This window comes from Sorex araneus, chromosome 4 (genome assembly GCF_027595985.1).
Source record: "Sorex araneus isolate mSorAra2 chromosome 4, mSorAra2.pri, whole genome shotgun sequence".
Taxonomy (NCBI): domain Eukaryota; kingdom Metazoa; phylum Chordata; class Mammalia; order Eulipotyphla; family Soricidae; genus Sorex; species Sorex araneus.
The window spans coordinates 39775323-39790217 of NC_073305.1; the positions used below are offsets into that span (position 1 = coordinate 39775323).

Here is a 14895-nt window from a genome sequence, read left to right on the forward strand (position 1 = left end):
GTTAATATTGAGATTATGATAAACTATGCCCTGCAATTAAAAAATATATTTTAATGTACATTAGGTTTCATCACAAGCACTGCTGTTTGTTCTAAGTTTCAACAGAGAAAGAAGGTGCAGGGGACTCGAACGTTCGGTGGCCGAAAGCCTATAGATACACATTGGGATACACGGACATATTGGGGTACTAAAATCTACAAGTCCAAGAGAGAGAGTATGGGGAATATTGTCTGCCATAGAGGCAGGGGGAGGGTGGGAAAGGGAGGGTATACCCGGAATATTGGTGGTGGGGAATGTGCACTGGTGGAGGGATGGGTGTTTGATCATTGTGAGATTGTAACCCAAACATGAAAGCTTGTGACTATCTCATGGTGATTCAATAAAATTTAAAATTAATTAATTAATTAATTAAAATCTACAAGTACATTTGGAATCTAAAAGTTCTGACAAGTGAAGCGTTAATCTCTGGAGACTACCAGGGCTCCACAATATTATTCTGAAATTAGTGAACCAAATGTTTATCCTGCCCATGCTAATGTGAACACTGCCTCAGGGTGACCAAAAGCTCAATAAGAGTTCTTCTCTGTAGAAGGACTTAAATTAATAAAGGAATGACTGAAAAAAATTAAAGTAATATACTTTAACCCATGGTGAACTGTCTGAAAAAATGATCACTAGTGGCTGCTAAGACCATTCAAAGGTCTGGTGGGAAATTCATCTTTGTGATTCAGGCAGAAACTGTTCAAAGCCACTATCACCCCACATATCAGTAAAAGGAAAAAGGAATTAGGATGTGCCACCTAATATGAATATATGAAAAACACGTCCTCCCATGCCCCTCCTCTCCCTCTCTCTCTCCCTGCTCTCAGGCCATTACACTCGCTTCAGCACTTCTCATTTCCATTTTATCTTCACTGTTAGAGTCTGCTTATTCCTATTAATTTCTTACACGTACACATGAGCAAAGACTTAATCACAGCATTAAGCATTTGTAAGGTTTTTTTAATGGAAAGAAGCTTGGTAGGATATAGTATTCAACCACATTGGTAGAAAATGGGAACTTTTTAGATTCCATTTTTGTTTGCTTGGTTAGGTGGTTTTTTGTTTTGGGGGTCACACCTAGCAGGGCTGAGGGCTTATTCCTAGCTGTGCATTCAGAGATGACTCCTGGCAGGGCTCAAGGGACTATATGGAGTGGTACAGATCAAAGCTGGGCCAACCACCAAGTGCAGGGCAAGCGCCCTACCCACTGTACTATCTCTCTGGCCCCTATGCTATCTTTTTTTAAAATCCATATATATATATATATATATATGTATATATATACATATATTTGCATATATATCAATGTACTTTCTGGATTATATAGAGTATAGCAATCAGTTTTCCAAGACATTATTGAAATCGTAAGTCCCATCATCAGCTTTCAAGGGTTCCAGATTCTCCTCATGCTTATCAGCACTCAATGTTGTCCGTCTCTTTAACACTTGTCATTCCAGTGTGTGTGGGAGGGGGAGGGTCAAGTCTTATTTTGGTTTAAGTTGCATTTAAACTAGTGGTGACTAGTGATCTTGAGTACAAACATATTGAAATGTTTGATTCTTGGGTCTGCTGATGTGGCATTGCTTAGGTCCAGTGGTGTTGGGGACATCCCCAGGACAAACCCAGTGGTGCTTTGGGAACATGTGTTAAGGGACTGAATCCAGGCCTTTATGTCTGCAAGGCATGTGCTCCAAGCTTTTAAGCTATCTCCTGGGCCTCATAACAATTTTTCTTAATCATAGCATTAAGTATTAATTAATTTATAATAGATAATGCTAATCTACTTCTAACATAATTTTTGTATCTTTTATTAATTTTTGAGTTTATTTTAAGATAAATGTAAATTCTTCTTTGCTGTGAGTATATGTATGTATGTGTACACAGACAGTTCAGTCCACCTATTTCCTTTTCCCCACTGGAACTCAGACAGGATAGCAATACAGGGTCTGACAGTTAGACGATGCTCAGGGTCCTGAAAACCACCAGGAGAAATTCCTGAGTGCAGAGCCAGGAGTAACCTCTGAGCATTGCTAGGTGTGGCCCAAATATCAATAAAATAAAATGTACCCTTAAGAGTTAGGGGGTAGGACTTCTGGGAATATATCCCAGAGAGGCAAATTACAATAGCCAGAATCTGGAAAAAAACTAAGTGCCCCAGAACAGATGACTGGTTAAAGAAACTCTGGTACATCTACACAATGGAATACTATGCAGCTGTTAGAAAAGATGAGGTCATAAAATTTGCATATAAGTGGATCAACATGGAAAGTATCATGTTAAGTGAAATGAGTCAGAAAGAGAGGGACAGGCTTAGAAAGATTGTACTCATCAGTGGAATATAAAGTAACAGAGTAGGAGACTAACACCCAAGAGTTGTAGAGATAAGGACCAAGAGGTCTGCTCCATGACCTGAAAACCAGTCTCACATGCTGGAGGAAAAAGCAGCTCAGAAAAAGAAGGGAACACAAAGTAAAGGATGTTTTGAGGACCCATTTGGGCTGAAAGATGCGTGCCAAAAGTTGACCAACCGTAGACTGAACATGATGGCCGCTCAATACTCCTATTGCAAACCACAACACCCAAAAGGAGAGAGGGAACAAAAGGCAGGGCGGGGTGGAGGAAATGGGGTGGGGGTGGTGGGAGGGATGCTGGGACCATTGTTGGTGGAAAATGGGCACTGGTGGAGGGATGGGTACTCGATCACTGTATGACTGAAACGCAAGCATGAAAATTTGTAAGTGTGTAACTGTACCTCACAGTGGCAAGCTACTAAGAGTATCCCGCCCACAGGGCAGAGCCTGGCAAGCTACCCATGGCGTATTCGATACGCCAAAAACAGTAACAACAAGTCTCACAATGGAGATGTTACTGGTGCCTGCTCAGGCAAAACAACGAACAACAAAAAAATTATCATCATATGTATATATTAAATAATATATAGCAAATTTGTCAAGTGAATTTATCAATAATTATACATTGTTATCAATAATATATTATCATTTACCTCTAAGTATCTTGCAGAATATTTTAAACAGAGAAAAGTAAATGAAAAGGAATGAATGTAACTGTGCATTTAATATTGCTAAAAAAACAAAATAGCTTGGCATATAGGAAAGAGATATAATCAGGATGCAATAGAATTGCACTTTTTGCTTGCACTGTATTTTGCAAACATACATATAACCGAATGAGATATATGTGTGTATATGTATATTTCTCCTACAAGACAGAATGAATGCCCAATAAGATTAAAAATGCTGTACAATACATTCCCCTCTTACAAATGGAACTTAGATCAAATTAAATGATTTCTGCATGGCAAAAGAAACATGGGCTAAAACTAAAGGACAGCTAACTAAATGGGAGAAAATATTTGCATTCAATACATCAGATAAAGGGTTGATATCCAAGGTATATAAAGTACTCACAAATATCAACAATATCAAAAATCTAAAACTCTGTCAAAAATGGGGACTGGAAATGAACAGGAACTTCCCTAAGGAGGACCAGTAGATGACCAACAGGCACATGAGAAAAACACTCTTCATCCCTCATCATTAGGAAAATCCAAATCAAGGTGACAATGAACTACCATTTTACATCAGTGAGCATGGCATATATAAAAAATACTGGGAAAAATCTGTGTTGGTGGGTTTTAAGGTGAAAAAGCAACTCTCATCCACTGCTGGCAGGAATGTTGCTTGATTCAAATTTTATACGAAATGGTGTGGATATTTCTCAGTAAACTAAGAATTGAGCTGCCATAGACCCAATAATTACCAGTAGATACCATCCAGTCCTTACAAGTAGATACCACTTCTAGGTATCTACACTCAGGATACAAAAACATTCACTCAAAAGCACATATGCACCTTATTATTCATTGTAGCACTTAATACAATAGCTAAGATATGGAATCAACCTAGGTCTCCAATGATAGATGAGTGAATCATGAAGATGTCTTACAGATGCACAATGGACATTATGCAGCTATAGGGAAAAATGAAATCATGCAATTCATTGCAACATGGATGGAACTGGAAGATAGCGTGTTAAATGAAGTAAGCTAGAAGGACAAACACAGAATATCACTTATATGTGGTATATAGAGTAACTTGACAGGGGTATGCAATATTTGAAAGGGAGAATGCCTAAATCACCCTTGTACCCAGAGTATAGAAAGGAGGACAGAGAAGGAAATACATTGAAGGGGGGAAGGAGACAGATGGGAAGTAAACGGGGGCAGTGGTCAAGGGGATTCGTGTACATCAGTGGTGCGAAAGAGCGGTATAGCTAAATATCCAAGTAACAGTCAACAACACTGAAAATGAGAAATCCAAACTTGAACAATCAAACTTTAAAACATGCCTGTCGGTCTCCCCCACCTACAACGTGTACTTCCGGCAGCCCCGACACCCACCCACCTCCCACAGTCACCACCATGTCAAGTCACTGGCCCAGACTCCAGGTCCTGAGGTCTCTGAACCACAAGGGCAAGAGAAGACACACAGAAGGTTGCTCCAAATCCCACAGTACACCTCCATTAGACACCTCCAAATTCCACAATACTGACATTTCAGTTGAAGCACAACAAATTAGATGGGAAAGAAACACAGAAGCCAACTAAACTCAACAAACAAAAACAGTAACACCGAAGACTCTCAACTAGCAACAAATAGCTCTGTAAATCCTCAGAGAAGGACTTAACAGCCTTGTGGTGAGATACAACAATTTTTGCTAATTTTCTTTTGCCAAAGTATTTTTAATGAGTAAGGAGAGGCTGCTAAAATCTCAGAGCTGGGACAAATGGAGACGCTACTGGTGCCCGCTTGAGCAAATCAATGAATAACGGGATGACAGTGATACAGTGAAAGTGTTTTTTAAATTCCATAGCTATTTAATTGCCACAAGCAATATAAAATAAATTCCTGTATGCCTGCTAGGGGGCAGACATGGCGGGCAGGGATGGTTTAGAAAATGAGGTCATGGTGGAGGGAAGGTTGCTCCAGTAAATGGAATTGGTGTTGGAACATCAAAAGCCTGTAAACATTATGAACAACTGTGAAACATGGTGTTTTTTTTTTTTTTTGCTTTTTGGGTCACACCCAGCGATGCTCAGGGGTTACTCCTGGCTTTGCACTCAGGAATTACTCCTGGCAGTGCTTGGGGGACCATATGGGATGCCGGGGATCGAACCCAGGTCGGCCGAGTGCAAGGCAAACGCCCTACCCACTGTGCTATCACTCCGGCCCCAAAACATGGTGTTTAAATAAAGTATTGTATATCAAGTCATGTAAGGGAGGGCGAGGGCTGGGAAGGAACCTGGAAACACTGGTGGTAGGATTGGTGTTGGAACATTGTAAGCCTAAAGCTTGACTATAAATAACTTTGCCAATCATGGCCCCACAATAAAATAAGATAAATTTTAAATATATGTATGCCTCTCTTGAAGATTCATAATATACATAAGCATATGGGAAAGACTGAAAATTTGAAATTATCACTTTAACATTGCCTCGCAGTTCTCTGTGCATATGTATATACATCATTGGATCACTGGATCACTGTCATCCCATTGCTCATCGATTTGCTCGAGCGGGCACCAGTAACGTCTCCATTGTGAGACTTGTTGTTACTGTTTTTGGCATATCAAATATGACATATATGCCCATATATGCATATACATACACACACATACAACTATGGCCCAATTTTCATTTATTAACAAATTGCTAAATGCCATTATTCCAGGGAAGGCTTTTCAAACCATGAAGTTCAAATAAACCACTTAGAGATCTCATTATAATGTGGATTCTGATGCAGCAATTCTGGGGCAGGAGGCTGGAACTGCATTTCCTGCACCTGCAATGCTCTGGTGCAGGGACCATCTATAGTAAGGGCAAGAGAAGACACAAGGAAGAAGACTGTGATGGACATTTCTTCATAACTGTGTTGTTCTGTGATGTGGATAGACGCTTATACTATCAACTAAACATAAAATAAGGGAATGACAAAAGAATTAAAAAGAAATTAAATTAAAAGCAAGAGAAAAGAACTTCAGCTCTAAAAAAGTGATTTGTATAGGCAGAATATTAGATAAGAAAAAAAAAAGAATAAAATAAGCCTAAGTAAACAGGGAAACGAAGGCAGGGAAAGAATATACAGGGAAAGATACAGTTAAGGAAGAGGAGACTGGTAAATACTGGCACAGATAAATAACTCATATTTTCTAACTTTTCATTTTTCAAATAGAACAAGTCAGCAGAGCTATCGATGGAACTTCTATTTTAATCGCTAAAAGACTCTTATACACAGTTAGATGAATGTCTGTGATACAGAGATTTGGGAAAGTTCAAAAAGGCCCCTTGAAACGAAAAAAAAAAATCTACACTTGATATTACTTGTTGACCCACGGAAGGTTCTACAATGCTTTTAAAAGGTGAGAACAGGTGAAATCTGAGTCAAACCTTTTCCTGGATCAGTCTCTGAAGATGAATCCCACAGGACAGCATGGCCGCAAACAGGGTCAATATGTACTGCTGCACTTTGCAGATGGCAGGGGCCAGGGAGCTGATGATTGTGTTCAGTCCCACCTTCTCAATAATGCTCTGGAAGGCAGCAGGAGAATGACGCGTGATCCTGCACAAAGCCTGCAAGAGAGAGAACAGGTCTGTCAGACCATTCCACGTGCATTCACCATGTCCTGCAAAGATAACACCTACTTCTGCAGAAAGGAGAAGAGGTATCTACCCACAGCTGGGATTTTTCAACACATTGGAAAATAAAACAATAATCCTCTTTCTGGATAAAAATTAAAGTTACTTTAATAGAAACTCCAAAAGTTATCACCTAAATATGGTGAACTAATTAACATGACAGACTAATTTATAAGTCTCTACAGAAAAGCTTTAAGTAACAAAGAGGACTATCGTTACATGTCTTTTTTGTGTGCAAACACTGAATTATGTGCTCGGGAAAGTCACTAAAGTAAATATCTAACATTTAATGTTTTCTATGGGAAGAACACTGAGGAAATTTGAAGACTAGCTCATTTACTTCTCGCAACAACACATTAAAAAGGCATTATTATTAGGCATACTTTATATATGATAAAACTAAGGCACAGAGTATTTAAGTACCTTGCCAACAGCATATAGCTAGTAAATGGCACAGCTGGATTCAAACAAGGGCAATCAGACCGCTGAGCTTTTCTTAACTTGCTTTGTATTAAGAGAAATGAGAAATAAAACATACCGTTTAAAACTAACAGAATTTAAAACTAATAGGTGGGGAGATAGCTCGAAGGGTTGGAGTGTTAAAGTGGCATGCAGAAGTCCTGGGTTCAATCCCTAGTCCAGATTCAAATTTCAACATCATGTAGCCTCTGAAGAACCACTGGGCATAGCCTACCCTGATGGCCCCAAAAGTCAGAGGTCAGAAGGGGTAATAAAATGAGAGATTCTATAAATTGAAAAAAAGCAAAACAACAAAAGCTACGTAAGGAAGATGATGTTCCATCAATCTGCAGAGTAAGTGAGATGTGGAAAGGTAGAAAAGTAAGTACATATTTCAGCCAAGAGAATAAACCAAGCTTTCACTGGAAGATGTGAAGATGCATGCCCTGGAGAAGGAAATGTGGGGATCCACCAAGAGCATACTTTGACTCTGTGAGAAGGGGCAGGGAACAGAAAGAAGAAAACATCAAGAGTAATCTAGAAAAGTAGGTTGGAGGCTGAGTTTGGTCCCAACCAAGCAGAATTTGTAAATTCTATACAGAAGCAAACAGAAGACCTTAGAAGAGGACTGGAGCCAGCACACGTGCAACCTCAGAGCGCCACATGCAGATACACTCTATCTCTATTAGCAACAATGCCCTCTACAAAGGGAATGATTAATGCAAAAGGAATCTTATATTTTAGTGTGCTATAACAAGCAACATAAAGTAAACTATGCTGTGCCTGCTAAGGTGGCGGGCTTGGGGGATGGGTGGGAAGCTGGAACATTGGGGGAGGGAAGGTGACACTGTTGGTGGGATTGGTGTTGAAATATTGAATGCACAATATAACTGCATTATGAGCAAGTGTGTAAGGCACTATCACACTGTATCACTCTCATCCCGTTGCTCATTGATTTGCTCAAGCGGGCACCAGTAACGTCTCCATTGTAAGACTTCTTGTTACTGTTTTTGGCATATGGAATACACCACAGGCAGCTAGCCAGGCTCTGCCGTTCAGGAAGGATAACTCTCTGTAGTTTGCCGGGCTCTCCAACAGGGACGGAGGAATCGAACCCGGGTCGGCCACATGCAAGGCAAACAAATGCCCTACCCGCTGTGCTGTTGCTCCAGATCTAAATACTACCCTGAACGCACCCAATCTCGTCTGATCTCGGAAGCTAAGCAGGGTCGGGCCAGGTTAGTACTTTGAAGTGTGTAAATCACGATGTTTAAATAAAATTTTGAAAGAAGGGGAAAGGAGAGAAGGTTGATTGCATTCTGTGTCTATATGGGAGACTGTAGATATCAAATGATAACCAGATATCATTTCACAAGAACCTTCTTCTTAACTAATGTCTGTTTCTAATTTCTATTTTAAACATATTTTTAACCTTAATCAAAAATGAGAAAGATAAAATATTAGATGAGTTGTTAGAAATATCATGATGTCCAAAAATAGGAAAGGAAAAAATAAAGACCTGAAAAAAAATTTTTTAATCTTTTTTCAAGTACTGAGGGAAAATTACGTATTTTTTTCCTATCTCCAAGAATGAACATCCCTTAAAAGTTATTCCTGGTAAAAAAAATAAGGAAATCAGGTATTCAGGGGCTATAATTATAGTACATCAGGTGGGGTGCTTGCCTGGTGTGTGGCCAAACAAGATTTGATTCCCGGCATTCTATATTGCCCAGCTGAGTATTACCAGGAGTAATCCTTGAGCACAGAGCCAGAGTAAGCTCTGAGAACCACCAGAAGTAGCCCAAAAACAAACAAACTGAAATAAACACACACATATATATAAACATGTGTGTGTATCACTGTATCACTGTATCACTGTCATCCTGTTACTCATCGATTTCCTCGAGTGGGGACAAGTAACATCTCCATGTGAGACTTGTTGTTAATGTTTTTGGCATATCGAATACGCCACGGGTAGCTTGCCAGGCTCTGCCATACAGGCGAGATACTCTCAGTAGCTTGCCAGGCTCTCCAAGAGGGACAGAGGAATAGAACCTGGGTCGGCCGTGTGCAAGGCAAATGCCCTACCATATGTGCTATCGTCCAGCCCATGTATGTGTGTCACTGTCACTGTCACTGTCATCCCGTTGCTCATCGATTTGTTCGAGCAGGCACCAGTAACGTCTCTCATTGAGAGACTTATTGTTACCATTTTTGGCATATCCATTACGCACGGGTAGCTTGCCAGGCTCTTCCGCTCGGGCTCGATACTCTCGGTAGCTCGCCGGGCTCTCCGAGAGGGGCGGAGGAATTGAACTCAGGTCGGCCGCATGAAAGGCGAACGCCCAACCGCTGTGCTATCGCTCCAGCCCCATGTATGTGTGTATACTATATAAATATATGCAGATACAAACTGGTGAAGAAAGGGCTAGAAGGTACAAGGCTCTGGTGGAAAGGCCAGATACAGTACAGGAGCTGAGATGCTTGCCCCGCATGTGGCCAACTCTGGTTCTACTCAGGCATCACTTCTGAGCACTGCTAGGTGTGCTCCGGAAAAAAATCCCCTAACAAAAAGTTTTAGGTACAGGGTGAGGAGCGTTGGTGGGAAACACTTTAGGATCACATCCACTGGTGTTGGATGGGGAGATTCACGCGTTGCTGGGGATTAAACTTAAGGCCAAGCACATGTTCTACTACTTAAGGCAAGGCATATGTTCTACTACTTGAGCTATTTTCATGGTACACAGAAAGTTTTTTGTGATAAACCCCATCACCTCATCATCATCTCCTCTCTCCTGATTTACCCCTTGACAAACATACATCTATCAGGGATTAAATGTGTCCTCTGAAAAGTGGATGCTTATTTCAACAAAAATTTTAATTAAAATTTTAAAAATTGTGTCCAGGGACTGGAGAGTTAAGATAATGTGAATAAGGGGCTTGCTTTAAACAAATTTGACCCAGGTTTCTCCCTGGCACTATATATGTTCACCCAAGCACTGCCAGGAGTGATCCCTGAGCACAGAACCAGGACTGAGCCCTGGGCACAACTGAATGACCCCAAAACAATGACAACAACAAATAGGAGCTGGAGAGATCACGCAAGTCTGAGACATAATACAGGAGGTCCAGAGAGATAATACAGGAGGTCTGGAGAGAGAGCATAGGAAGTAAGGTGCTAGCCTTTCGTGCAGTGGACTCCCACCAGATTTCTGGCACTGCATATGGTGAACCAAGCACCACTAGAAATAATCCCTGTGGCACAAAGCCAGGAGTAACCCCTGAGCACTGCTGGGCATGACAAAAAAAAAACTTTTAAAATGACTTTTAATAATAAAGACTTTGGTTGGAACAAGTAGAAAAAAATTGACAAGAAAACTTGATGAGTATAAAGATGAAATTCATAATACCAAGTGAACAAAAATTTTTCTAATGACTAGGACTAAAATCCATGCCTAAGATTGCAATTCAAAGATGCCTGGATGGTGGAGGCGCGAGAGGGAAACTGGGGACATTGGTGGGGGGAAATGTGCACTGGTGAAGGGACGGGTATTGGAACATTCGATGACTGAAACCTAATCATGACAACTTTGTAACTGTGTATCTCACTGTGATTCAATTTTTTTAAATCCAATAAAAATAAATTTTAATTTAAAATACTTTAATTAAAAAAATAAAGATGCCTTGAGTGACTGAAGCAACAGTACAGTCGGTAAGGGCCTTGCCATGCACACCCCTGAACCAGGTACAACCCTCGACATCCCATATGGTCCTCTGAGCATCATCAGGAGATGCTGAGAGCCAGGAGTAAATCCTGAGCATCACCAAGTGTGGCTCCTGCCCTAAAAAAGAAAATGAAAGATGGCTTGAAGATGTTCACTGGTGTAGGGCATAAGCCTTTCTAATCATTTCTCCACAAAGTCATCTCTACATTTTTGACTCATGGGGCTCCTGAAGCATAGGTGTGTGAATGAGTTGGCTGCGCTATAGCCTTTGCTTAATGATTCTTAGTGAGCAGAAGCTCCAACCCTTGACCTTCAAAATTATATAAGCAAAAGAAAGAGCTGAGCGGTAGCCAGAAATACCCACCAGCACTTAAAAACATGAAAGTCATGAGAGATTTAATTATGAGAGCAGCTGCAGAGGCACTTTGAGAATGATATTTGTCTACAGCCATACCACCCTGAACACACCCAATCTTGTCTGATCTCGGAAGCTAAGAAGGGCCGGGCCTGGTCAGTACTTGGATGGGAGAATTATACTAGACTGAGCTGAGGAGGAAGCAAATAAGACAGGAGCCCAAGTCTTCGGCTCTTTGACTTTAAAAAAGTACAGCTGGGATGAAGGACTGCATAGCTTGAGATAATGATGTATTCATATGTGTTTGAGAGAAAGAGAGTGCAAAATACCCCAAATGCAAGTTAAGAGAATATAAAGATTTAGGTGAGGTCAAAGATTTAGGAAAAAGAAAAATAGCCATATAAGTAAAATTCCCAAGAAAGGAGCAGAGTGAATGGGTTGGTTGCACTATAGCCTTTGAACTGGAAAAATATAGAGATCTGGTCTGCCTCTGACAGAAGGTACAATTCATCCATAGTAACAAGAACTAAGATGAGATGTAAGAGATAAATATGGAAGACCTACATTGGGATGATTCCCTTTGGATGTCTTTATTTTTCTGGGGGACATGTAGTGGTAGAGGGGAAGGTCATTTACTGAGGATACTGGCAGGAAATGTGGAATTGGGGACTCAAAGAAGGAGAGTAAGGATAAGATGAAACTGCAGACAAGAATGAACAGACTAGAGGAGTATACTGAGGTTGCTGCAGATTGCTGACTTCAGATGATGGTGATCAAACAGATTATTTAAATAAATCAGATGAGAAAGCATTATATTTGTTCAATAGACTATTAAATTGATACAAATGTTAACACATCTTCATACATAATTATCCTTTACACCGAAAGTCATTATAACCATGTGAGCAAAGTAGTGACAACCAATAAAAATACAAAAACTACAAAACCACAGATGCCTGAACATTAAAATGAATTCATTTGAACCACATAATAAACCCCCTGATCATAAAATCTGGAAGAGAAAACCAATAGGAAAGGTAAGGGGGACACAAAAAATAAGCCAAACCAGACTTTATACCCAGGCACTGTCTGTTTGCTTGTATCCCTCCATGGAATGTTTTTGTTTTGGGGCCACACCAGCAGACCCCATGAAAAGTGAGCACTTTAACCCTAGACTATCTCTCCAACCCCCTCCAAAGAGTTCCGTAAATTATGCAAAACTTCATAAACAAAGGATGACTTGCCAGTTTCAAGGTTTTCCGGCCCAGTTTTTAAAATTCTGCTGTAGAAGAAAATCAAGTTGCTGTTCTCATCAATTATGACTTTGAGGCTGACATTTCCTGCCCATCCAATTAAATGTTTCTCACAGACTTCTTCTAACTTAGTGTTGAAAACAAACCCAGACATATTCCCCAAAAGATGCTCCATCTTACCGAAATTGCTGTTATCCTTAGAGAGTCAACAGAAGAATGTCTGAATAGGTACCATAAAACAGGTCCAATTTCTCCTGTAATAAAGCCCTGGGCCTGAGGGGAAGAAGTTGTGCAGACATTTTCAACAATCTTTGCTGCCATATGATTCACAACACGTTCTTCCTAGAGGAGAGAGCAGAGAACAAGGAGAAGATTAAAAAGGTTACTACTTAGTTTGAGAAAATATAAATCATTTTCTAGTTATTGCAAATAAGCACCAAAGCTCAGAAGGCACCCTCTTCCCCTGGAAGTGTTAAGTATTTTAGGAGACACGCTCATCCTTTTAGGATATCATGAAACTAAAATAAAAATTTATTTGACTGAGCACTAAACCTGGCATAACTGTCCATATACTTTAATTTTTTGTTTTGTTAAGATGTCATGATTACAAAGGTATTCTTGTTTGGGTTTTCGACATACTATATTCCAGCACCAATCCCACCACCCAGTGTTTTCTTCCCTCCACCAGGGTGTCCAGGATCCCTCCCACTCCCATCCCTGAACCCCCTCCCCAATCTGCCACCTTGACAGGCACATTTTTAAGTTTGGTGTTGAAGTTTGGATCTCGTTTCCAGTGTTGTTGGCTCTGTCTTTGGATATTTAGCTGTATCACTCCTCTACATCAGCCATGTACTTGGATCCCCTTGATCCCTGCTCCTTGTAGCTTCCCACCTGTCTCTTGTTCACCCCCAATTTCTTTTTTTTTTATTTATTTTTAAATTAGTGAATCACCATAAGGGTACAGTTACAGATTTATACATTTTTGTGCTCATGTTTCCCTCATACAATGTTCTATAACCCATCCCTTCACCAGTGCCCATTCTCCACCACCAATAAACCCAGTATATTGGGTTTATATATAAACCCTCCCACCCTCCCCAGTCCCGTCTCCCCCCACCCCACCCTGCCTCTGTGGCAGGGTATTCCCTTTTGTTCTCTCTCTCCAATTGGGTATTGTGGTTTGCAATAGGGGTGTTGAGTGGCCATTGTGTTCAGTCTCTAGTCTACTTTCAGCACGCATCACCCTTTCCCCGAGTGGCCTCCAGCCACATTTTACTTGGTGTTCCCTTCTCTATCTGAGCTGCCTTTTCCCCAGAATGTGAGGCCAGCTTCCAAGCCATGGAGTCAACCTCCTGGTACTTATTTCTACTATTTTTGGGTGTTAGTCTCCTACTCTATTATTTTATATTCCACAGATGAGTGGAATCTTTCTATGTCTGTCTCTCTCTCTCTGACTCATTTCACTTAGCATGATACTTTCCATGTTGATCCATTTATATGCAAAGGTCATGACTTCATTTTTTCTAACAGCTGCATAGTATTCCATTGTATAGATGTAGCAAAGTTTCTTCAATCAGTCATCTGTTCTAGGGCACTCGGGTTTTTTCCAGATTCTGCCTATTGTAAATAGTGCTGCAATGAAGTGCAGATGTCAGTTCGACTGTACTTTTTTGTTTCTCTGGGATATATTCCCAGCAGTGGTATTGCTGGGTCAAATGGGAGCTCAATTTCTAATTTTTTGAGAATCGTCCATATTGTTTTCCAAAAGGGCTAAACCAGAGGGCATTCCCACCAGCAGTGTAGAAGGGTCCCTTTCTCACCACATCGTCTCCAACAGCGGTTGCTTTTGTTCTTTTGGATGTGTGCTAGTCTCTGTGGTGTGAGGTGGTATCTCATGGTTGTTCTGATCTGCATCTCCCTGATGATGAGTAACACAGAGCACTTTTTCATGTGCCTTTTGGCCATTCGTATCTCTTCCTTGGGAAAGTTTCTGTTCATTTCTTCACCCCATTTTCTGATGGGGTTGGATGTTTTCTTCTTGTAGAGTTCAACCAGTGCCTTATATACCCTTGATATCAACCCCTTATCTGATGGGTGAATATCCTTTCCCATTCTGTAGATTGTCTTTGTATTCTGGTCACTGTATCTTTTGCAGTGCAGAAGCTTTTTAGTTTAATGTAGTCCCATTTGTTTATCTCTGTTTCCACTTGGTTGGCCAGTTGCATGTCATCTTTGAAGATACCTTTATCTTCAATATCGTGGAGGGTTTTGCCGACCTTGTCTTCAATGTACCTTATGGTTTGTGGTCTGATGCTGAGGTCTTTAATCCGTTTTGATCTGACTTT

General features: G+C 40.6%; 1 protein-coding gene across 1 annotated transcript in view; it reads right to left on the reverse strand.

The window, feature by feature from the left end:
• Window positions 1-14895, reverse strand: part of ULK4 (unc-51 like kinase 4) — a 575532-nt gene that overhangs the window by 448122 nt on the left and 112515 nt on the right. The window contains exons 20-21 of the mRNA XM_004614546.2: window positions 12731-12892; window positions 6510-6692 (exon numbers count right to left, since the gene is read on the reverse strand). Coding sequence (XP_004614603.2) covers window positions 6510-6692; window positions 12731-12892 — 345 coding nt within the window. The remainder of the gene's footprint in view (window positions 1-6509; window positions 6693-12730; window positions 12893-14895) is intronic.